The sequence below is a fragment of the Stegodyphus dumicola genome, chromosome X1, assembly GCF_044657685.1.
Source record: "Stegodyphus dumicola isolate Sdum_Otavi_A_Nest chromosome X1, ASM4465768v1".
Lineage (NCBI taxonomy): Eukaryota > Metazoa > Arthropoda > Arachnida > Araneae > Eresidae > Stegodyphus > Stegodyphus dumicola.
The window spans coordinates 160,300,276-160,326,377 of NC_140780.1; the positions used below are offsets into that span (position 1 = coordinate 160,300,276).

Consider the following 26,102-nt stretch of genomic DNA (forward strand, 5'->3'; position numbering starts at 1 on the left):
ACTCTGTGCTGACCCAATCATCTTTTCAGGATGCAGTGAAAAAAATTGGTTTTTTTCTTTCCTCTCAGATTCTTTTTCTCTTCTTCTACATGAGGAATCTTACACCCTTCATGGAATCAACTGAGACTGGAGTAAGTTGAAACAAGGCCGGAATATATGCATCCAAGATGGCATATTTGCCTAGTATGCCATCAAGTCTTTGGTATATGTTAGCTATTCCTAGCATTACCTAATATTATTAGGGGGCCTTGCTAACTGCTAAGTTTCCACCTAGCTGGAATTCCAAGGGAAAACACTCTAGGGTGCAGTCCAAGGATCTCCAACTCATCTTCCCCTACCATCAAGCTTCCAAGAAGATTTTTGGTTCACTGTGTAATTTGAGTGCCCCTTGCCACATAGACACTATGTGCATACAAACAACCATGCCTTCTCTGGTACTCGAACATGTGCCCATCAGCATGGCAGTCAGTGTCACTAACCACTATACTGGCTGGGGAGTTGTTGGCTGCAGCAGGTACATGTAGAAGCTAGGCTACCACCTCTGTAGTATCACAGGTGACTGAATTATAGATGAACCTAACTAACTGTTAAGTTTTCACCCCAGTTTTGAGAGTGTTGTGACAATTCCAGACTCCATTGTTATTTGCAGTGCCCTATTCTTCAGATAACTCCAAAGTAGAATGATGAGCAGGGGTAGGCATTGCATGGTGACCAGGGCATTTGCTGGCCACCATAGCTCAAACACACCCTGTATGTTGAAACTGATTATAATATTCTTCTCTTGATTTGAATTGTCAACAGTAGCTAAGGTATTGCAAATTTGGTGGATGTGTCTGTTCTAATGCCAATTTGTGATCAGTTTAGCAGCTTGTATTTGTACAGAAATAACTTTACCTGACTTAGAATTGGTTGCTTTTACAAGAGAAAACTCTTGGGGATAGTCCAAGAGCCTCACCTCTCCTACTACCAATCTCTCGAGATGACTTTCAACTTGCCCTATGATTTGAGTTCCTCTTTGCCATACAGACACTATAGACATACAAACATATAAGCCTTCTTCAGGATTTGAACCCAGGTCCATCAGTATGGCTGCCAGCATCACATATTGCTATACTGGTTAGGCGGTGATCAACTAAGACAGATGATAGAGAGCAGACTCCTAATAGCTCCCAGAAACAGCTAAAATAACTGGAAGCTGCTTAGAATTTGTAGCTGAATGCCATTTTAACACAAGTATCTGTCAATGAATGTGTTATCATTGGCCACTGTGTCATTTGTACTCAGCTTTGAAAATGACATTCAGGAATCTCAGGTAGTTGGGAGAAAAATCGCATTTATAGCACACCTGCTTTTTTATCTTTATATTCTCATTTCCTAGATTTAAAAAAAAAAAAAAAAAAAAATTGCCGAAAAGAATTGCTAGTGGTCTGGCGGTCTGGCATCACTTTCAATGTAAGTAGTCTCCAGACCTGAAATCCTGTGATTTTTCATCACATGGCTACCTAAAGTCATGGGTGTATAGAGGTCATGCAATGCCATCAATAATGTGAAAAGGTATGCATGCATCAGATATTTTTTTCAGATATGTTGTTTCTGCCTTAGCTCATCTTTGAGTAGTGAAGAATCAGGATTAGTGCCTTAAACTGAAATATCTTCAAGGAATTATCAAAGTGAAGAAAACAATATTAACGTAAAAGTTTTATTAATTTGACATAGGGAATTTTTGTCATATAATATTGCCTAAATTCAACTAGAAATAGACATGTTATAAATAGTGTTTAAAAAATAGTTACCATTTTTCATGGAGAACTATACCAGCATTCCTATAAAGACATCAAGGGAATATTAATACTTCTCCAATAATCTCAATCTAAATCTAATCTGCTTTCTATGAGAAACTAGTTTTAGAAACATTCAAGTAATATTGAGATTATTGCAGAAGTTAAGCAACAAAAATCAACATAATGTTTATAAATTTTGCAGAACTAGTTTTCATGGTTTAAACACACAATCACCTTCTTCAGCTGCCTAAGTAATTTTTTTTTTCGCTTAGGCAGCTGAAGAAGATGGTTGTGTATTTCAACCTTTGAAACTAGTTCTGTAAAATTTACGAACATTATGCTGATTTTTGTTGTTCAATTTCTCCAATAATCATTATTTGGCGTCTTATTTTAGCTTAATTTAATACTAAGATCATGGGCTTTGTAGGCCAGGAAAAGATTTTGTTTTCCTTTCATGTTCTTTGTGTTCTTTCTGCAAGGCCTGTAGGGCAACAATGAGTCATTGCCACAACTGGCCAAGTTTAGCTACTTAACAGAAATATTATCATCCTGGAAAAATGCCATCTGTTGCAAGAAACAGTGTATTTATCATAGAATAGACTTCGGTGGCTAAAATTTTGAATAGTTCTTATCTGTCACATTGGTGTTCAGGGTTAAAATTACATGCTGAAGCAAGGAAAGCCCCTCTGTATTCCCAAAGGTATATTAGGTATTGCTAGGCCTTGTTAACTGTAAAGCTGTGCCAAATTTTGATAAAGAACAGCTCTGTTGCAGTGTGAGGGTATCACCCCTCTTCATATACCACAACCACCCGAGAGAGATTTCAGCTCACTAATGTGTTTTAAGTCCCCTATTAAACCAGTAGGTGTCAAAGTGCTGCACATACTGAAATGCAAAAATAAAATAGAATTTTCTAAAAAATCTCTGCTAATTTTTCTGAATACTAGGATGACAATTTAAACATTTTTGAAATAATTTAACATAAAATTTGCTGTGTGGAGCATTACATGGTTATGAAAGGACGTGTCTGCAGATATTTTTAAAAAAATATTTGGCATAATTTATGGCCAACTGATGATGACGATGACAGTCACAAATTTGAGGGTTTTAGGATATCACAAGGAAAAGGTGAAGTTTTCCAACATACTTACGTATTTTCCCATCAACCATGAAATTGGTCAGATATCCCACCAAAACTGTGCCAGTGGTTCTGATAGAAATTTGAAGGAACAGATGGTTGTCTGTTTAGTTAGATTTAAAGAAATCGCTTTAGATTTAATTACATTATAACCACATACGAACTGTGAGTATGGTGTATAAAACTTTGAAAACTGCTATCTCAAGTTTTGGGATCACACAAAGAAATTCATTGAGACTTGGCCAGATATTTTGGCAATCAAACATTCCAAATGGAATCTAAAATCATGACAAAAACTGTTGCCTTCTTTATAAGCTTGACACTGCATAAATTCACTTATATACAAATCTAAATGGTGTTGTTCTGTGATGTCTTTTATTGCTTCATCTTGATGAATTCCATAATCTTTTAATGTTTTGAATATATGCACCAGTATAACCAATTCTGAAACTTCTTACTGTTCTGTGGAAGACAAGTCTTAAGTTGTAATTCGTTTTTTCAAAAAGTGAGATAAAAACAGAGAATAAAACAGTTAATGTATAACTTCCTCAAAGAAACCTTCCCTGGCTTACTGAACATCCAGGTTTCATAAATTCAGAGTGAAATTCATATTAGGACCTTTAATAAGAGGGAGCCAATGCATTCTGCCAATTTTAAGCTAAGCAAATACCTCCTCACTTCCATGGGTCATGGTACCAGACACTCCTTGCTGTGATTTTTTATTGACCACACATTTCGCTTACATTAATAGAACTTAGATAAATGTTATATAATGTTAATTTAAAAGAAAAAATATTTAAAAACATTTTTAAGTATGGAGCTTGAATTTTTACAAAAACTAAATTTGCAAGTCAGAAAAGAGTTGGTATCAAACTATTGCTTTTCTATCTAAAACCCCGTCTACTAACCGAGTTGCAATGCATTGTGTGCACCATGTTTTTACTATTTAATGAAATTCAGTGGCACATATAATGCTGCTTGTAAAAAATTAGTATAATTATACCATTTATAAACTGAAAATGACTGCAAGCACCAGCCGTTCTCTTGCAGAGGTTCGACATATTCGAATATGTTGCGAATCTTGCTTATCTGTTATTAACCATGAATTGCACTGTTTGGCAATATTGTTGAGAACAGATGATGGCAAAATGCGTAAGTACCTTTCACAATTAATTTAGTTTGTGGAGAAGTGACGATAAATAAAGATGGTACAACAGGAGTTCTCCATTGCAATGACAATGTCTCGAATCATCAGTCAATTAATGGATAGCAAAATCTTTAGTATGACTTTAAATCCGCAAAATATCGCTGATGAGAGGGAAGATAGTGACAGAGAGGTTGTTGAAAATGAAGGTTTCAATGAGCAGTTTAGTGGAAATTCTCAACATGGCAATTTCAGTACTTAAACAATGAGACTTTGTAACTGAATAAGAAATGTCTATTAAAGAGAAAGTATTAGCACAAAAAAGAAAGAAATGAAACAATTTATACTGAAAGAAATAGCATTTATTAAAACAAACAAATATTTAGCTTTTTCGTAAGTTTTGATTCCGTAGTCATAAATGCTTTATCATTTTGTTAACAACTGTTGTATATTTTTAATTTTATAATTTCTACATGCCATGTTAGTAGATTTGAATTGATAATCTAAAATCCAAAAATTTCTAAAACCCCAACGGTTCTAGATCTTAGACTTTGTACTGTACTTGCAACATGTTGGGTGAAATTAAGATTCTGTATGCTCTTAGATTTTAGTAGCCCCAGATACATTTATGCCTGTTTTCCCTCCAATCTTTCCATCTTGGTTTTGGTTTAGCTACATCATACTGTCTATCTATGCTAAAAAACTACGCCTAGCACATGTTGTTGCTTTACTTTTATGATTTACTTTAGACGTGTTTCTCTTCTGTCTTGATGGCAAATCACTATTTATTATACACTGCTCGACATTGAAATTGCAACACCAAGAAGGAGTGGTCAGAAATTTATGCAAATTTTAGAGTAGACTCACGTCACTGAGCTATGCGAATGATGTGAAATGCTCAGCTCTCCGACGCACTTGAAGTAAGATTAAGGGAAGTAACGTGCAGAATGGGCAATATTCGTGTCGTTATTTTTGCCAGACGAATTATCGAAGAAAGTTGGTTTTTGTCTCGGAGGATACGTATAATAGGAGAGAATGCCAGGCCGCCGTCAATGAAGGCACTTCCAGCAGATAGACGATTTTACGAGGGGTATGGTGATCAGACTGTGAAGGGGGTTGGGTCTTATGTCAAATCGCAGCTGATACCCACGTGGATGCGAGCACGATGCATCGGCTATGGCAAACATGGTTGGAACAAGGAAATGTGGGAAGGAGGGGTGCAGGTGCAGACAGAGTGACGTCAGCACGTGTGGATCAACGCATCCGCCGACAAGCTGTGGCGGTCTCTCAAGTCACTTGTACTGCGATTCTGCAGCATGTGCAAGATACCCTGGATGTTCCCGTGTTGATCAGAACCATTTCCCATCGATTGGTTGAACGTGGCCTGCACTCACGGCATCCGTTAAGAAGACTGCCGTTGACGCCAATGTTTATAATGGCACAGCATAGACGCCAACGTTTAGAATGGTGCTGGACTGGAGCGATGTGGATGACAGAATGGCAAAGTGTCGTGTTCTCAGATGAGTCATGCTTCTGTTTATCCAGTGACAGTTGCCACATACGTGTGGCGTCGATGTGAAGACAGATCTGATCCGGCAGTAACTGTTGAACGCCCCCACTGTGCAACAACGTTTCATAATGGTTTGGGGCGCTATTGCCTACGATTCCAGGTCACCTCTAGTTCGTATTCAGGGCACAATGACGGCCCAACAATACTTGGATAATGTACTGTGGCCGGTGGCAATCCCCTACCTTCAAGAGATGCCTAATACAATTTTGCAGCAGGCTAACGCCCAACCACACAGTGCTTGCATCTGCCAACATGCTCTGCAAGGTATACATATGCTTCCCTGGCCACCATACTCTCCTGACCTGTCACCAGTTGAACATGTGTGGGATGTGATTGGACGCCGTTTGCAGACTCTGCCCTGCCTCTTTTAGAAGATGAACTGTGGCAAATAGTTGAAAGGCAATGGAGAGACATCCCTCAGGACACCATCCGCACTCTTATTGACTATGCCTAGACGTGTTTCCCCGTGCATCGCTGTCCGTGGTGGTCCTACATCCTACTGAGCCGACGCCGTTCTCGCTCTGTATTCTGACTATCATTTTGATATAAAGATCACTTATTGCTGCTTGCTGTCTCTGTCATTTTTCCAAATTTCATCACTTTCTGATCACTCTTTCTTGGTGTTGCATTTTCAATGTCAAGCAATGTATTTTACTTTCATCACCGTATGTTTATCAACACATGACAACTTGAGTAATGGCTCATGCATTGATGCCAAAATTTTTTATATTAGTAATTGAATGACAAAGAGTATGGTAACCTTTTATGTTAACATTATGCTTGGCAATAATTGCAGATTTAAGCTAAAATGTGCTAAGAAATGTTGACGAAAAAATATAACAAAAGTTTCTTTCTATATGCTAAAAGAGATTTTGTTAATGATACTCATAGGCCAAAAGATTACATTTAGTGGTATTTGAATTAAGAAGAATAACTGATTTGTTATTCACATAAACCGAAAACTGTCACCAGAGCTCGTATGGCCGTTCCATGTGGCAAAATTACGGAAGACAAAATCTTTGGAATTTAGAGAAGCAACGAAATTAAGGGATGACAAAACGTTTAGAATTTAGGGAAAACACTGAGACCCAAAGTTTAAGGGTGGCATAAATTTGAACTTATGAGGTGCTTTGTAGCAGAATTTATGACTTCATCAGGCAGTAAGCTATCTAGCGCTGCCCTCAAGTACATGTGGAAATTTATTTATTCAGGACTCAGATAAGCCTTAAGCATGTGAAAGAAATAGACGTAAGTATAATAAATAACTAAACTAATACAATTCAGGCTTAAATGTCTCTGCGCACGATAGAAGCAAGACAAAATTTAGCAGAACAACTTGTCTTTCGTCACCAATCTCGTGATACATAGCCAATAATGTATAGCAGACACTATTAAGCTAGGCTAAAATTCTACTTTACTGATTTCAAGGAATTTCAGTTAATGTAGCAGATTGCACTGTTCCTTAATTTCCTGATTTGATCCAGCTTATTATTTTTTGCAGGCTGTTATTCTTACAGCAGTTTTATTAACCCCTTAACTGCCGCGGGCATATATATACGCCTTGCTCAGCCAATGCGTTAACTGCCCCCCAGATGCGCAGCTGATGCGTTAACTTTGCGAATAATTTTAGGTGTAGCAGCGCAAAGCAAATGATAGCGGTTTGGAAGGACGTATATATACGCCTGGGGCAGTTAACGCATCGGCTGAGCAAGGCATATATATACGCCCGCGGCAGTTAAGGAGTTAAAAGTAAAGTTTGAAATTCCGATTATGTCGAAGAGTTTCTAATTCTGCACCTGTAACAGAATCTACAAAGCAAAAGCATGTTTCTATGTCCATTCGACAAAAAATGGAATTGCTGCAAAAAAAAAGGTAAAGGTATATCCATCTCAAAATTATGCGAGGAATAGGCATTGGAAAGTCAACTGTATATGACATAAAAAAACGGAAAAAGGGACGTTTTAATGTTTTTGGCATTCCAACACCCCACTTGCAATGAATACCAAAAAAAAAAATTATTCATTAAGCTCAAAGTGATGATTGAATGGGTCAGACAGCGTCACAGCGAAGGCGTGCCATTGATGGGTCCAATGCTAATGACTCAAGCCAAACTATTTTATCAAGAAATGAATTTAAAAGCGGAGTGCACATATTTAACAAGTTGGTTAACCAAGTTTAAAAATCGCCATGGTATAAGACAATTAAAAATTTCAGCTGAAAATGCATCAGCTGACATTGAAGCTGCTGAATTATTTCCAGATGAATTCGTTGAACTCATTAATAGCAAAAAGTTATCTCCAGAAGAAATTTCAGCTGATGAAACTAGTCTTTTCTGGCAATATGTGCCACGGCAACCTCTACAGAAAAGGCTCCGACTAGTGTCAAAGATTCCAAAGCGAGAGTAAGGATTTTAGCATGTGCAAATGCTGCAGAATTCACAAGTGTAAACTTTTCGTAATGAGAAAAAATAACTGACCTTGGGGATTTAAAGGAGTAAAGATTTTCCCCATTATATATCTTGCAGAAAAACCAGCATGATGAAACATAAAAATGAGTTAAATGAAACATAAAAAGTGTTAATGAATGATTGGTTTCAAAATCACTTCATACCCGAGGCTTAGCAGCATTTGAATTCGGTTGGTTTACCTGATGACACAAAAATTGTCCTGATTTTAGATCATATACTTCACTTACAGTTAAGTGAAAGATAATATATCCATGTTATTCTTTCCTCCAAATTGTACGTCCATCATTTCAGCCAGTGGTATGCAATGCAATGTAATCAAATGCAAGTATAAAGTAGCATTTTTAAAATCTATGTTAAATTTCTTGAATAATGGCAAGACTATTCAAAAGTTTTTGAAAGAATAAAATCTGCTGTGCGGAGTATCGCAAGATCGTAGGAGGATGTGTCTCCAGATACTTTAAAAATTGCTTGACATAATTTATGGTCAAGTACCATATTTCATGGTGTGGATAACGAAGATGATAGCCATGAATTAGCCAGAATTCTCAACACAGTTGCAGGACTTGAACAATGGAATTGTAACTGAACTAGAAATTTTGTCTGTTTACAGAATTAAGAGAAAGTATTGGCACAGAAAAATGAAGCAACTTAAAGAATGTTAATTTTGATACCTTTTAAATCATAAATGCTTCATTATTTCATATATCATGATTTCATATTTTTAATTTTATGATATCTGCATGCCATCCTACTAGATTTAAACTGATGATCTAATATTCAGAAAAATCCCAAATCCAGGATTGCCAAAGTCCCGACGAGTCAGACTTTGTACTGTATAAGAGCAAATAATTGAGGGTTATAAATGCAATATATTCTTGAGAACATACATGAGTTCAATTTTTATGTAGATTTGGATCTCTGATTAAAAACATAGATTTGGTTATGATGATATAACATTTCATGCAGTTACCTAAATACATAGTAATTTTGCAGTAATAATGTGTACAGGAAATTATTTTAAAAATGAAATTGTGCAAAAAACTTCTGATAGCTTGGCTAACCATGTGTACTATTTAGTGTTTTAGTTAGTAACCTAAGAAAGGAAATTGATGTGTGGTTGTTAATGGACACTTTCTGAGAAAAGAGCACACAGATATCAAAAAGTGACTTTGCTATCAGTAGATTGGAAAATAACCCTAAAGAATAGTATACAGGATGAAAATGCAGGTAGCAATTCAGAACGTAATTTTTATGTTGAATTTTCAGAATGAAGTAATAATGAATGTACCAATAAATAAGCAAAATTGTTACTGACAAGCTGAATTGTATTTAAAGGAAGTAAAAGTTTTTTCCCTGTTAATTGTACTGGAATGAAAGTGTGCAGCTTACCCTAAAGCATCTTGGAATCTAAGAAATATGGTGGTATGATTAAATCTCATAAGGTATGAGATGCTATCTATCATACCTGTTAAAAAAATAAAACAAAATTGGGGAGGTTGCTTGATTTTTTAGTTGCATAGTAATTGAAAAATTTAAGCTATAGTGTAGTAAACTGTATTTTTTTCTGGTGTATAATGCATTATTTAATTTATAAAATTCTAGGTATACAAATTTTCCTGCTTCAGTCGATAACTGCTTTGGAAGAATGTTTCCAAATGAGAAAAAGAAGAGAAAGAGAATATCAGCATTTACTAGTACTACACATGGTATGATATTTCTGAAAGTTGCATGAAATTTTATTAATCTAGATTTTGTACTTGAAAAACTGTCTTGCGAGGAATTAAATTTGAATCTACAAAAAAATGTGTGTAGCAACAAAATTATTTATGGGAAAATACTTAGTGCTATTCTAATGGCCCAATCAGCATTTCGTTCCATGATCCAGATCAAACAGTTATTAATTATAAATGCAAGATAATTACACATTAGTAAATCGCAAAGGAATATCATTGAATGACACTGAAATAGAAATAAGTACAGCCTTGATTTATAGTAATTTATTTTTTAACTGACTCCTCAATGAGGTCATTTAATTTGATTTTCTGAAATTGTGAAGTCCCAAAAAATTTTAAACTTTAAATATCTTCTCTAATAAAACATAATAAATATCTTGTCTAAAAATTTATCTAATAAAAATTATTTTTTCTTTCAGAAGTCAGATTTTTTGTATTTCATGTTTTATGATGAGTTTCATATTTTTGTAAAGGGCAAGAGGAATGAATTAAAATTTCGATTCTGTAATTTTTATGAAATTATTTTTAGAATTTTAGCAAAAGCATGAATGTTTGAATCATTTAAAATATTTGTGTAATTCAAAGTATATACCTATGGTAGCAGTTACAAATAAAATAATGGGTAATGAATTTTGGCCACATGATACATAATTGTATACTGTGACGAATTCGAAAGACAAGAGGTAGCGTAACTGGTTTTATTTCTGTTTTTTCTAGGCTATATGGAAAAAATAAATAAATAAAATAAACTTATAAAATATTGATCTCACAGTAGGGTGAATAAGTTCCTGTTTAGATGAAAGTTCTTGTTTGGAAAGTTCAAGACGAGGGTAGGCTCAAGATGAGGCTGTCTTGAATAAATCGAGCCTCTAAACCAGTGGTTGCCGGACTGAGCTGTGTCCGAGTAGGATGCTCTTTGTAAGGTAGCGGTGAACCCGGCTACCTCGCTGTAAATCTCATGACCGAGATATTAGTATCACTCTACGCAGAGCAAAAAAAAATTTGCTCGTGGCCGAGCTATAAACCCGAGAGAAGGAATACTCTCTATTTACTGCAACTAACTCTCATTTTTTTCTCTCTCTGGAAACGCGTTCCATGATTTTGTTCAAGTTCTCCTGGGCGTGTCGGAAAAACTTCTAGGATCCTTATTTGTCCTTAATTTTTAGAAGTGCCTCTTGATTGGCGAGAGCACTTTGATTAAAAACTGGATATGATTAAGACAGCCTGGGAAAAAGTCAGTGGGAACTTTTTGATTCCAACTGGGTTTCTCAAACCGGGTGTCCTGAGACACTGAACCTATAAACTGATGAAAGGGAACTGAACAATGTTTCCTTTCAAACAAATAAAAGAGGAACATAAAGCTGAGATTGTTTTGTGACTGCTAGTCACTTCCTCTTTCCTAGAATTCGCTAAGAAATACTCTGTCCGTGGGAATTTTCGAGGTGGTCATTCCTTTTCTGAGAACTTCGTGAGGGTCGATAAAATAGCTTAATACGTTACAATACTGTAATTTTGTTATGAAATGTCAGTCGGCAAAGTCTGGCAACACACATAACAGGCATGATCCTTACATTATGTCATAGTGATCTGTCAACTGGAATTTCGGTTTAGGATGCCGTTGGATTTTACTTTGCCACCCACCTAATATGCATTGCTGGCACACTCAACAGCCGCCACCACATCTCTGAGCTTCCGGAACTAGTCACTCTTCCCCACTTTCAAGGTTTGCCTGTGACCTTGTGATTTTAAAAAGATAATGTTTTTATAAAATGTGGTATGCAGCATTCAAAAATTCTTCACTGCCCACCAAGCTGTAGTGTTGTCTTGACCTGCCCGTGCTTCCAATATGCAGCCCATTGAACATGGCTTTTCAATGATTGGCGAGTGAGTGGCCCAGCATCCACTAGCCATGGCTGCATTAGATAAACTTTATCAATATATGGGAATGACAGGGACTGATATAGTCCAAGCACACATCCTGAGATTTTCTTTCAGTGACAGATTGTGTCAGAGCTGTTATATTGCCGTTTGTGGTGACTACGCAAATTACTGTTTTTCATATTCGGCAAGTCTAGTGAGGCCTGTAACTGTAATCAGTTCACAGTTATATGTTTATTTTTCCAGTAAATATGGCTTTGCTATCTGTTGTTCTTCATGCGTCGCATTTTAGATGATCAGCACTATGTATCAGAACTTAAAAGAAGACAAATTATTCGTGCTTATGTGGTTGGTTTATCTGTTACTAAAGCCGCAAATCTTTTTGATATAATCAAAGCCATATCCAAGGTCTTGCTTATATAGAAAAAGAAAGAATTTCATCCATTTGGAGTAATTACTGAAGGTAAGAGAAAGTTATCTGAAAAGAATCTTAAGTTACCAGTGTTAAGGTGAATTGTAACCAAGAAAACATGAAACAAGATGTATTCAAATTATGGTAGAACTAAATATTCCCTTGAAGTCACTGCCCACCCCCCACAAAAAAAGTGTCTGTTGAGATCTGTACAGAGCTAATATGAGTAGCTATTGCAAAACCTTTGATAACCAGTCTCCATGCTAAACACTGAATTTTTAGTATTGTCAGAAGAGTTAAGCTTGAATACTACATAGTATAAACGTTTATTGTTCATTCATAAGTCCATATTCATTCTTTTTTTGCTTCTAGGATATTTTTTGTGCAGAAAAGACAGTCCAGATTATGTGCATCAAAAAACTTTTAACTAAAACAGACTTTGTAAAACTGAATTTTGGTTTATTTTCAAAGCTATAATTATTGCTTCTCAAACTACTGGTAATAATAACAAGTATCCTCCTTTTCCATTTAAAAAAAAATGTTATATGAAACTTCAGGGCCTCCTCCATAATTCTTAGATATGGATGGTGTTAAAAATGAAATAATTCCTCTCTTTGAGTGCATTAAAAATTTATATTTGAAGTTTTTTAAAAACTCCACAAAGGTTTTTTTTTTTATTTTATTTTTATTTATTTTTTATTTTTTTTTTATTTACATGCATTTTTGTTAAATGGTCTTGCATTTCTGAAGGTTTCATTGCATCATATTAAATGTTTTTTCATAAATATAATGTTGTGTTTCTTAAAGATGAAATAAAGACAAGCATTAAGCATTCTTGCTAATATCGGTAAATATAACATTTGCATTTTTCATGTGGCATCGGTAATATCTGAGAACCGATAAAGTTCAAACTCTAAAAATGGAAGTATTGAGTTACGCTTATTATAATGGCATGCAAGTTCGTATAGCTAGGTCAACAGCTACAAATTCAATGTGAATGTGGCTTATATTGCTTTTCTGTGCTCATTGGTTTCTCTTCTATTGTGCACTTTTGTTGGCAGCAGTTTCCACAATGAACATGGTAACATGGTGCAGACGTTTACATAATGATAATTTCCATTTGACCATAGCTTATATTAACAAGTTTAAATAAGTAACATGGATATTTTGCTGTGGTTCATTAATTTTGCATTTTTCATATTTCTTTTCCTTTTCTCTTTCTCTCTTGTTTTCTTGTGTTCCTGCATTTTTCTTCTTTGTGCAACACTTGTTGCAAAATTTATGTGTTTAAAAAAGTAGATTTTAAAAATATGTTAAATAATTTTAGTATATTTTCCCCTATTTTTTTGTTATATAATTTCTTTTTTATAACATGATATAGCTTTATACCAATAAAAAGTTAATTATCAATTTTCTTTATTTTTCTAACCATTTGCTGGTCCTTTTTCGGCTGTTGACCCCCTTGATCCTCTCTAATCACCTGTAAAATTTCATCAGTCTCCAGGTGTCAGTATCGAACCCATTGAGAAATCTTGGTCTAGGATGTTATTCAAAATGTGGGAAGAATACCAATTGGTCCATCTTTTTATTTATAGAATTGCAACATTTACATATGAATTCTGCAAAGAAAAAACTTGCAATATAATAGTTTGTATTTGTGTGGGTAAAACAAGTGCAAATAAGCTGGTAGCTATCATTATAGTTTTGTTAGTTTAGTGAAAATTATAGAATAACTGGAAAAAGGTGCCAGCAAAAGTGTTGTCAGTGTTTTTGCTAATGCAAATTCTTTCTATGTATGCAGGTTCAGTTTTCTGAAATGCTTTGAAGGTCTATATGAATTTGCTTTAGTGAGGTAAAGGTCTAATGTAATATAGGTGGAATTCTAAGAGCTAATGAATTAAGCTGAAGTATGTTATTTATGTGCTGCAGCTCTTGTAAAAAAGTGTCACATACTAAAATAAACTAATTTATTTTGTGTATTCAAAACATTTTTTTTTAATACTGTGTATCTCTAAAAACATAAACATATTGGTTATAACAAATAATTTATCATTCCAATTTTAGGAGGTTATTCAGCTGTAGATTGATTACTCATATTATCAGTAAATGACATCACAATAGCAAAAGCATCGGCATCGTATTTTACTCTACAATTCTTTGCTTTGAATTTGCCATTATAATCGTATAAATTGTTGAAATAACTGTGGTGACTCTAAGTGAACTCGTGTTTACTTGCCAGCTGCATGCCTGTATCTAACTGAACAACAAGTGGGCAAAAGAAGCTTCACATTTCATGGTTACCACAGTTGGTCAGGTTTTCCTGCAACATAGTTATCATCTGTGTTAATTTAATTGTAATAGTTATGTTATAATTAAAAGTTTTATATAAAATTAAGCTATTGCTTCAGGTGTCTACTTTCATCATACGAAAGTCTTGGCATGCCTTACATGTATAAATTGTAGCACCCAGAGCAGCAGCATGCAACAAATGGTAACCTGTGCACATCCTTAATCGAAATGAATCAAAGAAATGTACGGTGTAGAGAATTTTTTCTATAAGTGTCTTGTGATAATGTGTGAAATACATGTCAACCTATATATTTGTTTTATTATGCGGATTGGATTACTTTAATGCATTCGTCAGTGATCATGGTCAAGCAATGTGCGAGTGGATTATTTTTTTTGCATCAAGGGGATTTGTGATATTTTGTTCCTTTTTCTTCCAAAAAATGGATGTTATCAGTGTGCATTCATCAAGTGGGTGAGGTTTTTTTCTGATGTATTTCTCATGCTTATGCATTCTCATTCATCATTGGAATCGGGGTCCTAACATTAATCATCTAGTGCTTCAAGTATATTGTTTTATTTTTATCTGTATTTAGGCTGCTAGCGATCCTCCAACCGCTGGTGACAAACAGATGGCTCATGTTGCTATGGAACTTGTGCATTTTGCCATAATGACCGCACCTTTAAAAAAAAAAATAGATGGCCAATGTAAGGTCCCCGGTTTATGCCCTTGATACAGTGGCTCTGCAGTCAGTATGCAAGATAGTTCTGAAACCTCCTCAGATAACAAATATGAGGAATTGGAAAATTAATTTCAGTATATGACGAGTCTGAAAATGCCAAACTAAAGCAGCTATTGCAGAATTTACAATTTGTCAATATGTGCCCGTTCCAGTAATTATCAAAAATGAGGGAATTTGCAGGTGACAATTTTATGTCCAGTGTTTTAGAATCATTATAGCTCAGCCATCTCCCAAGCAATAGCCAGGCTATTCTTACCACTAGTAAAAAGAAACTGCCCCAGTTGGCCGAAATGGCAGACAGAATTCATGATGTCCAGCCACAAGCAATCAATCAAGTTCAGCATCCCAGTGTTGATATTTCATCACTCCAGCAACAAATTCAGGTATTATCATTGCATGTTGCGGCCTTACAGACATGACCTTAGTACCCCCTGTGCAGCAGATTGAAGTCCCAGTACCACAATAATAGGGAATATCAATGCACGCAGTCCAAGAAGCAAAAAGAAATTAGTTTCTAACACTCCCAATTTGGTGATGAAGTGCGTAAGACTACACTTCGATGCAAATTCCAACAGACTCTTTAAACTGAGTGAGCCGTCACTCAAAACTATAAGTGACAGCAGCCAGTGCATTAGTCAATTATTTCTAACTGTTAAATCATTAGGCATATGCTTTCTTGTTGATACAGGTGCAGACATTTCAGTCGTACCTTTCTCTCTTGCCAAATTGAAACAGCTGCGTGGAAAGTTATACTTGTTTGCATCTAATAGATTAAAAATCACAACATTGGTGAAATGTTGTCTTTAGACATCAGCTTGCATCGCAGATTTCAATGGTCATTAGTTGTAGCCGTGGTTTTGCCCCCTATAATCGGTGCAGACTTTCTGGGGAAAAAAATTTCTTTTATCGGAAATGCCACTAATTTTTGAATTAAATTAATTCCTGGTAATTTGCTCTTTCCCAAACTACTTGAGCTGTGTCCTGATGTCATCCGCTCGGCAACCGGCAAATGAACTGCAGACCACAATCTTTGCCGAAGCTAGGCAGTTGCTTCCAGAGAAATTAAGGGCCATAAAAGAAGAATTAAAATGCAAGCTGAAACCGGGAATTTGTCAACCCTTAAAAAGTTCATAGCCAGTCCACTGCACATGGTCCCAAGAAAAATGGCAACGCCTTTATGGTGATTGTCAATGTCTTAACACAGTTAGTTACTTTGCCTGATAGATATCTGGTTCCTCATATTCAGGATTGCATGCAGGTCTTGGAGGGCAAAAATGTTTTTTCTACATTAGATTTGACTTTCGCTTTTCATCAAATTCCAGTCAATCCACCTGACATACCAAAAACTGCGGTCAATAACACCATCTGTTTTCTGGAATGTTTGAATTTCCTGTTATGACTTTCGGGTTGTTTAATACTGCACAAATGTTAACATTTTGTGGTGATCACCAGACTACATTTCTTGAAAGGGCCACATCAGATGAAAATAAAGACAAAAAGGTAGTGACTCAGCTGAAGGAGAGGAGAAGCAGACAGGCGTCGGATTTCACTGACACTCTGGACTTGATATTTGGAGGTATGCTGTTCGAAGCTCCTATGGTTTAGATTTCAGAAATGTAATATTTCCAGGTGTACTTAAGCAACTTGTGTTAAATAAATTCAAATATGAATATGGATAATTTGAATCTTACTGTATAAGGTTTTATCAAACATTCTAATGCGTACTTAGTGTAAAACACAAAACATTTCATAAACAAAATCCGTCATGATTTAGATTTTTATGATATTTTAGTTTAATAATATTCTTGTATCGTTGACAAATGAAAACAAACGTTCATTTATCATCCTTGACCAATTTCAGCCCTATGGCTTAGTTGCCAATAGATCAAAATGTCTTTTTTGGAAATCTATAAAGTGTCATTCCTTGGTCATGAGGTTTCCTGGGAGGTTGTTCACTCGCTTAGTGATAGAGTCACTGCAATTCAAAATTTCCCAGAGCCAAAATCTGTCCCAGAGTGATGCCTTTTTTTGGTCATGTTAAACTTTTATTGTTGCTTCCTTCCTCATGCCCTTGCAAAGCAGGCACCTTTGCACAAATATTTAATCAGCAGCAAAAAAAAAGATACGCAGCCAATTATTTGATCAGCCAAATCTCATTGAACCTTTGTACAACGTAAGAATGACCTAGCATTACCCAACAACTTTTATCTAACCTTCTAACCATAGTTTACCATTAATGGTCGATGTGTCTAATACAGCCACAGGTGTGGTTTTGCAGCAACTGATACACTGAGCATGGAAACCACTGGCATTCTTCTCGAAAGAATTGTCTGCTGCACATTCAAAATACAATGCATATAATCTCAAACTTCGTGGCGCATGAGAGCCAGTTAAACATTTTTGTCATATGGTGCAAAGTCAAGTGTTTTATATCTATACCAAACATAAGCCTCTGATTTTTACCTTCCAACAAAAGCCTGCCAGGGCCTTTCCCTGGCAAATGCATCACATCAGTTACATAGCATAGTTTGCAACTGATATTAGGCATGTTGAAGGCCCTCAAAATATGATTGCTGATGCTCTGTCCAGAATTGAAGAGGTTCAGTTGCCTTCAACAATAGATTTCTCTGCCGTTGCAGGATGTCAGAAACAGGACTCAGAACTTCAAAATCTTTTGTCTGACAAATCTTCTTATGGACTTGAATTTTACTTATGCAGTTGGAATCAGAGCTTTCACTGTACTGCGATATGTGAGACTGTGTTGAAACCATACATTCCATTGCAATTGACATAGTATTTTTAGCAGCCTTCATAATTTACCCCATCCTGGCATCCGTGCTTCCTGTATATTAATTCAACAGCTTATTATGGCTTGTTATGCAGGAGAACATCACCAAGTGGGCTAGGGCATGTGCAGACTGTCAAAAGTAAAAAATTCACGGACACACTCCTCAGACCCTATTGTAGTGCTTTGAGTTACCATCTGCTCACTTGAGCCATGTCCATATCAAATTGGTTGGACCCTTACCCCCCCCCCATCACAAGGCTATGCATACCTTCTTATGTTTGTCAGTTACACTCATTGGCCAGAGACTATTCCTTGATATGGTGGCCAAAACATTCTTTTTTCTGGGTATATTTCACAGTTTGGGGTACCCAAGTGCGTTGCCACAGACCAGGGACTGCAGTTTGACTCCCAGTTATTTACTACATTAATGAAATTCTTGGTATGTGAAAAGATCTGCACATCACCATACCATCTAAATTCCAGTGGACTTCTCAAGAGGCTTCATTAATAATTAATTCTTAACTAGGTCATTAGATGCCATACTTCTGTTCATTGTGTTGAAAATCTTCCCACGGTCTTATGAGAATTAAAAGCAACTTTTAAAAAGGACCTGTGTTCTTCCAGTGCTGAAATAGTCTATAGTGTCAATTCACTTTTAGATTTTGTTACTTGTCAATTCACTTTTAGATTAGACCCCACAAAAAACTCAAACGATGTCAAGCCTCATGGGTTTCTCAAACAATTGCATGAACTGCTACACCGACAAGTGTACACCAAGACCCGTGTTTATTCTTAAAGAGCTCGCTATGTCCCTGCATGTGTATTTAAGGTGTGGTGGATCCGAAAAGGCTTTGACGCCTACTTATACAGGCCCACATCTAGTTCTGTGTCTCACATCCAAGAACTATCTTATCAGAAACAAAGAAGACAGTAGTGAGCCTTGATCGTCTTAAACCAGCCTTAATACTTTAGTCACACTCCCTTCGAAGGCACCTATACTTTAACCCCTTGTGTCTACACCTCCAGTTACCACTGCATCATCACCAGTGCCCGGATCCCAGAAACCAAATATTCCCAGCATATACATTGTGGTCTGATTTAAACTTTGGTACATCTAATTTCATTGCTATTGGAGGAGGAATATTGTGGCGACTCAAAGTGAGCTTGTGTTTACTCATCAACCATATGCCTATATTTCTAACTGTAACCGCAAGTGGGCACAAAGACACTTCACTCTTCATGGTCGCCGCGGTTGGTCAGGTTTTCCTCCAATGCAATTATCGTCTATGTCAGTTAAATATTGTTAGAGTTTTTGTATTTATTTATCTATTTTTAGTAGAATTTGTAATTAAAATTGTTTTATATTCCCGTTCAATGCAGCACAAGACTTATTTGAAGAGAAAGCTACACTGGAAAGATTAAAATACAGGAGCACGCGCATTTAACATTTTAATAAATAGATATCTTGTATTCTTTGCTATCCAGAAAAATCAAGAAAATCCCAGAATATTCTCATGCAGGATTAAAAAGCTTATAAAAGCCAAAGGAAAACATCTCAATTTAGTTGTTTACTTAGTTCTTGTTGTTGATTGTAGCAAATTCACAGTGAGATCAGATTAGTTTTCTCTGTTTTAAATTGAGTTCTATTAAACGTTTTAGTAGTTTAAAATATAACTACTATGAGATATTGTGATATTTTATGAATGTCTCTGAAGAAATTTCAGCATTTTGTTTTATTTCTTGGAATAAAAATTAATTTTATTAACTTTTTATTGACTTGTGCATTCAATCCATTACAAACCCATACGCACGCAATAAAATGTAATAGTTATAATTGAAAGTTTTGTTACTCAAAATTTAGGTATTGCTTCACCTTTCTAGTTGATCGTAATGAAAATCTAATCTTGTCTCTACATATATTTATTGTAGCACCCAGAACATCAATGTGCAGCATAACGTTTTAACTGTTAGTCTTAGATTATTGCTGGTATTTGTTATTTATTTTAACTTTTTGCTTCAATTTCATTTTTTTTTTTTCTTTCAAATGAGTTAGTTTTTTCTTTCTATGCATATTCTTTGAATACTTTTCCATGGGAGTCTTTTCTGTACACTAACCATACATGAGGTCTGGCTGTAGTAATCAGCAAATCTCAATGTTAGTTGACTTTTAGACATATGGTTTCTGCATTTTTACCTAATGTCGACCTATATATATATAATAGGTAAGGGAAGTAATATTTTTCGGTCCAAGAATTTGATAATGAGTTTTCAGTGAATAAGGATGAATTAGGGTCTCCACAACACATTTTTACTTTTTAAAATGATATCTGCATGTATATATGTATGCATTTTACAGTTTTTTTTTTTTTTTTTTTTTGCCCACGTTAATTCTTATATGGAACTTCAAAAATTTTCTGTTTTTTGTATTTAAGCTTTCTGCATTCATTTAAGAAGTTGATCAAATTTTGAGTGAATTTGGACAACCGGAAGTAATACTTTGCATGAAGCCCATATACATTTTTAATGAAAAACTATATTCAGATATAATCCAAAACTTTCCAGTTTTACTATTTAAGACTGATGGGAACAGCATATTAGATTTGGGCTCAAATTGATAAATTTGAAGTGGTACTTTACTTGAAGCTGTGAACAGAGTTTCCTGAAAATTTATATTACAAGATAATCTGAAACTTCTCGGATTTGGTATTTAAAGTGTATGCTATTGAAAACAGTTTATTGCATTTATAAGCAATAAATGTAGTCTTGGAACTATGCCAAATGCAACGTGAATGAAGGTGAACTCTCATTATAAAGCAGTTAAATGTAGCATCCTCAATTCTCAATTTTGTGTTCATTTCATTCTTGTGTCAAATCACTCTGCTACTAAATGTTATCGCTATGCATTATTTTTAAAGAAATAAAAAATAAAAAAAAGTATGGCAAAATTTAACACTTTATTGGGAATTCTAAAGGTATGCTGCTTTTAAAGATTTTGTGATTTTGTTGTTAAATTTTATGGGAATTAATTGGGAAGAAAGGGGTGTTTAATAAATAAAGCTGAAAGGACAAATAAAAAGTCATCTTGTTAAGGAAGCTGAACTGTATCATGAACTGAGAAGAAGCTGGGAAAAAATGTATGGCAACTTGTAACACTCTATTAGGAACCCTAAAGATTGTCTTTATTTGTGAATCTGAAACACTAAATAACCAGATAATACACTACAATGGATGCGATATTTTCAAATGAAAGCATAAGAATGGATGTGTACGTGAGCATGTATAGTTATCATTTTCCATTATATGTGAATGAAAAATGAGTGGATTTTATTAACATTCAGGCATAAAATTTGTAAGCATACTAGAATTTATCTACAAACAATCAGTCAATGCCAGATTTTAAATAGGAACGAGCTTTAAGTGAAGTATCATTTTATACTTTACTTAAAGCTCATTGTTTTCTAATATGTGTAACTAGCAGGAGGTCTTGTGCTGGCCACGTCAGATATTTTAATATTATTACCAGACTAATTTTTTTTTTTTTTTTTTGTATTAAAGTTCCGCCTGTCATTCTTCAGTAGTTTATACAGTACAAAGTCTGAGATTCAGAATTGTTGGGGCTTCGGCGATTCTTGATTTCGGAAATTGCCGGATTTTAGGTCATCAATGTAAATCTGGTAAGATGATATGTAGATATGGCAATATTGGGATTTTACGTATTACACTGGTGTGCAAAAATTAAGGACGAGATGGTTTTTTTCAATATAACTTTGTACAAAAGCTCTCCAAATCAACACATTTAATACCGTAGGATCCCCAATACGTAAGGACATGAGTAATGTAAGCAACACTTATTAAAAGAGAAATCAGAGGGATAAAGAGAAGCTTTATTGAAAAAGTAGCAGGGAGCGCAATGCGACTGAAGGCCGAAACATCCCTGTGATGGGTGTCCAGCAAGAAACATCCAGTCTTTAATAGTGGATATGATCTCCCCCTGACTGCTAGGCAGGTTTCACAGCGTCTGCCCATGCTGAGAATGAGGGTGTCAATGAGTTGTTGAGGCATTGCTGCCCATTCGTCTTGCAGTGCCAATCGAAGCTCCGGAATCATTACTGGTGGTAAGGTACGAGCTGCCAAGCGTCTGCCTAGAAACTCCCATACATGCTCGATGGAATTGAGATCCGGAGATCGTGCCGGCCAATCCATACGTTCAATATCCTCACTCTCTAAGAGCTGTTCGGCAGCTGCTGTGCGATGACATGGTGCATTCTCGTCCATGAAAAGGAACTGCGGACCCATAGCGCCTCTAAAAAGGCGCACATATGGAAGAAGAATCTCGTTACAATAACGGGTCCCGTTAACTGAACCTGCGTCGAATTTGTGAAGGTCTGTACGACTACCAAGCATGATGCCTCCCCAAACGAGAACACCTCCACCTCTATACCTGTCTCTTTCAATGATGTTCAAGGGATGAGTTCGGCTTCCCCGCTCTCTCTCCAGATGAGTATGCGATGAAAATCGCTACTCTGACTGAATCTGCTCTCATCTGTAAAGAGTACTCATCCGTATTCATTGTCTCGAATTCTGATGTTCCTGGCACCACAGAGAACGCCTTCTCCGATGGGCAGGCGTTAGAGGTACACACCGTACAGGGCTTCGTGCAAACAGACCACCACCGTGCAGTCTTCTGGCTACGGTGAAATGCGATATCGGTCATCCAGTCGCGCGTGTCTAGCGATTTCTCCCGCTGTCTGCCGCCTGTTTCTTCTGGCCTGTAAGGCAATATACCGGTCATCTGCGGGTGTGGTTCCTCGTTGACGACCACTACTAAACCCCCGGATAGCTGTTCCTGTAGTTTGAAATTGTCTCCAAAGTCGTGAAACGATGCTGTGAGCAATTCCGAACTCTGCAGCCATACTTGTCACACTGCGGCCTTCCTCCAACTTCCCAATGATTCGACCTCGGGTAAAAGCATCCAGATGTCGTCTAAAAGATTGATTATTCACCATTTCTCGCTGAGGTAGTAACTCGTTGTGATTTTAACTGCTATACGGCGTGCAATCTCTTTGCCAGAAATACTGATCTTACACCGACAACATGCTTTATGGTACTCGGACACTCCCCCATTACGTCTACCTGCATATCTGCGCATGTGCTACCGTACATCACTTTACTTAATATCCTGATTGGTCTCTCTGTCCGCTCTGCCTCTTCGTTCAGCTGATATGCTAATTTTTGGACTTCGTCCTTAATTTTTGCACACCAGTTTATTTAGGGCAGATTGAAAAGTGCTAACCCCTCTCCCAACAGGACCAGAGCAATGCAACTGGTGCAGCTGCAACCATTTGTCAGAATTTAGGATCAGCAAAAATTTTAGAATTTAGAGGAGCTTCCAGCAACAGAAATTAGAGATAGGGGTATTTTAAGAGCATTGTGCAGTAGAATGTAGGGGCAGAGAAATTTTTAGAATTTGGCAAAGTTACCTGGTAGCAGAATTTAGATACTACAGAGTTAAAATGTGTAGCAACACCAGCACAGCCCCTCTGTCCCAACAACCTCTGAAGTGCGATCCTGGCCAAGATCAGTACAACGTCAGTCATTGCATAGTTATCGGCTACGATACGACCCCCTAACAGCAGGTGTTTAAAAAGTGACATGCAGGAATCTCAATCCCAGTTAATCTGAAAGAAAATTGACCTATGAGCAGCAGAGAAGTTAAGTCACTGAGAACTGATAATTCGACCTGTTGTGAGTTCGATTCCAGGCAAACGGTCTGGCTGCATAGACATTTTTGTGTTTTTGCTATGTTTAATGTGGATACGAGCCAGTTCCTCTTAGAGAGTCCTTCACAAATACACCCCTTCCCTTAGGCAGATTGTCCTAGCATGCTTTGCTGTGTAATAAATAAACTGGAGAAAAACCACATGTACATCACACTTGCCTCCTCTTGTTATAGTCTCCGTTCCTGTAGTTCATGAGGGTCGGATATTGGATGTCTGGATTTCGTACTTCGTATTTACTGTATCGCCTTTTTCCCTCTCATCTGATTTTTTTAGTATCACTGTTTAACAAAGCAACTGAATGTTGGAAATGCAGATTTCGGTGACCCTGTTATTACCAATCTCACTTGACTGACAGTCTTCAGCATAAACTTATGACATTTAATCATGGCAAGGAGTCACATGTGCTTGTTGTTGGCTTGAGCTTTGGCAACCATATAGGTGACAGACTGACTGAAGGTGAGTTCCCCCAATTTTGAGGAAGAGCATCTTGGCAGACAGGTCCAAGGATCTCCCACCCCTCTTTCCTTACTGCCAACAACCCGAGAGGAATTTCAGCTAACCACATATTTAGAGAGGCCACATGCCACGCAGACACTCTCCATTTACAAACAGCCATGCCTTCTATCAGACATTTTAATATTATTACCAGACTGATCTTTCTTCTATTAAAGTTCCGGCTGTCATGCTTCAGTAGTTTATACAGTACAAAGTCCGAGATCGGGACTTCTCGGACTTCGCCGATTCTGGGTTTTGGAAATTTCTGGATTTTAGGTCATCAGTGTAAATCTGATAAGATGATATGTAAATATTATATGGGATTCAAAACAGAGCCCTTCAATACGGCAGTCTGAGTCACTAACCAACAGCCTAGCGAGTGGCTGAAATCACTTATTCCTGTGAATGACTGTTCTCTTTTTAAATTCTGTTTCTTAAGTGATGAACATCTAACTTAAAGAGCTTTTTTTTTTTTTTTTTTTTTTTTTTTTATGTACATAATTCAAAAATGTGTTGAATAACAAAATGAAATTTTATGTAATATAATTTACTATGCCTATATCCTTGCAAAATAACAAAATTAATTGCCTTTTTATAATTGAACTGTGTAGATGGTACAAAGTGTAGGTCATTTTGTGCAGTTTTTTAATTACACCAGCTGTTTTGTGAAACAGTGTATAAAAATATTTTGCATACGCATATCTAAGCTACAGAATGGCATTGTTCCCAAAGGTTATTCAAAGTATCCGTTTTGAAGAAAGATTTATAAAATACTTTATTTTTACCCAAATAATTTACATACTGAAATTTTCCATTGAACTAGTGTGCTACTAAAATTTTTATTAGTAAACACTTCTTTCTATTAACATGATATTTTGATTAATGAATTTTTAATTTTAGTTATTGATAGAAAGCTTATATAACATTTTCCTTATATTAGGCTCAGATGACTCTGCTGTTGCTGCACCCGAATCCAATATTGATTTCCGTTTATTAAAGAATATGTCTTGGCAGCCAAGTATTGGTCTAGGGTCTTGTGAAGAAGGAATTGCATTGCCTACAAAACCTTCTGAATCTGGAAATAAGCAAGGATATGGGCTGTGTGTGAAAGATAATGAAGTAACACCATTAACTAGTTCTGTGTCTTTATTTTCTTGGCGAAATATTTGTCAGTCACCACCACCTCCTCCACCATCTCCACAGCCCTTTTGTGATAAGAGTTGGAATCCTTTATAGCATTAAATATAGATATTTGTTACAACTGTTATTTAATTTTATAGAGTCCTTCAAGCGGTACTTTTAAAAGTTGGTCATTATTGTTTACATTGTTATAATTTCCATTTCATTGTATTGTAGTATATCTGAATTATAATAAGTTATATAACTATAATATAAACCGTTTTGTTTGTTTTAAAGTGTGCAAAATATCTGTATTCTTTATTTTGTCATATTGCCCGGGCATAATTCATAAGAGTTTGGGGTATTTTATAGCTAAAAATTATTTCTGCTAATAGCTATTAGATTTTTAAATGGATGGAAATGAAAAAAATTTAAGAAATGTGTTATATCTGTACTTTTTTGTTTGAGCTATTGTAAGTTGATTTTGAAAACTTGAATAAAGATGTATTTGTTTCTACTTTTGCTTTCATTTTTTCAAGTATTCTATTTTGTAAAATAGGAAAAATATATAGTTTTACACTTTTGTTTTATAAGATTGGTATCTTATTTGTAATTATTTATTAAGGTTGTGGATGAAGATAAATGTGTCTACAAGACATTTTATTAGAATGTGGTCAAGTTTTGGAGTTTTAGAAGTTATTTTTATATAAATGGATTTGTTTTTATGTCTTTTAATGAGTATGCTATGAAACAAAATTTAGAAATATG

At 35.9% G+C, this 26,102-nt stretch overlaps 1 protein-coding gene across 1 annotated transcript in view; it reads left to right on the forward strand.

Annotated features, from left to right (window-relative positions):
• Nucleotides 1–25,851, forward strand: part of LOC118179453 (uncharacterized) — an 84,383-nt gene extending 58,532 nt beyond the window's left edge. Inside the window, exons 7-8 of the mRNA XM_085808451.1 lie at nucleotides 9,703–9,806; nucleotides 25,156–25,851. Of these exons, the coding sequence (XP_085664577.1) occupies nucleotides 9,703–9,806; nucleotides 25,156–25,451 (400 nt within the window). The 3' untranslated portion in view covers nucleotides 25,452–25,851. The remainder of the gene's footprint in view (nucleotides 1–9,702; nucleotides 9,807–25,155) is intronic.
• Nucleotides 25,852–26,102: the final 251 nt, after the last annotated feature.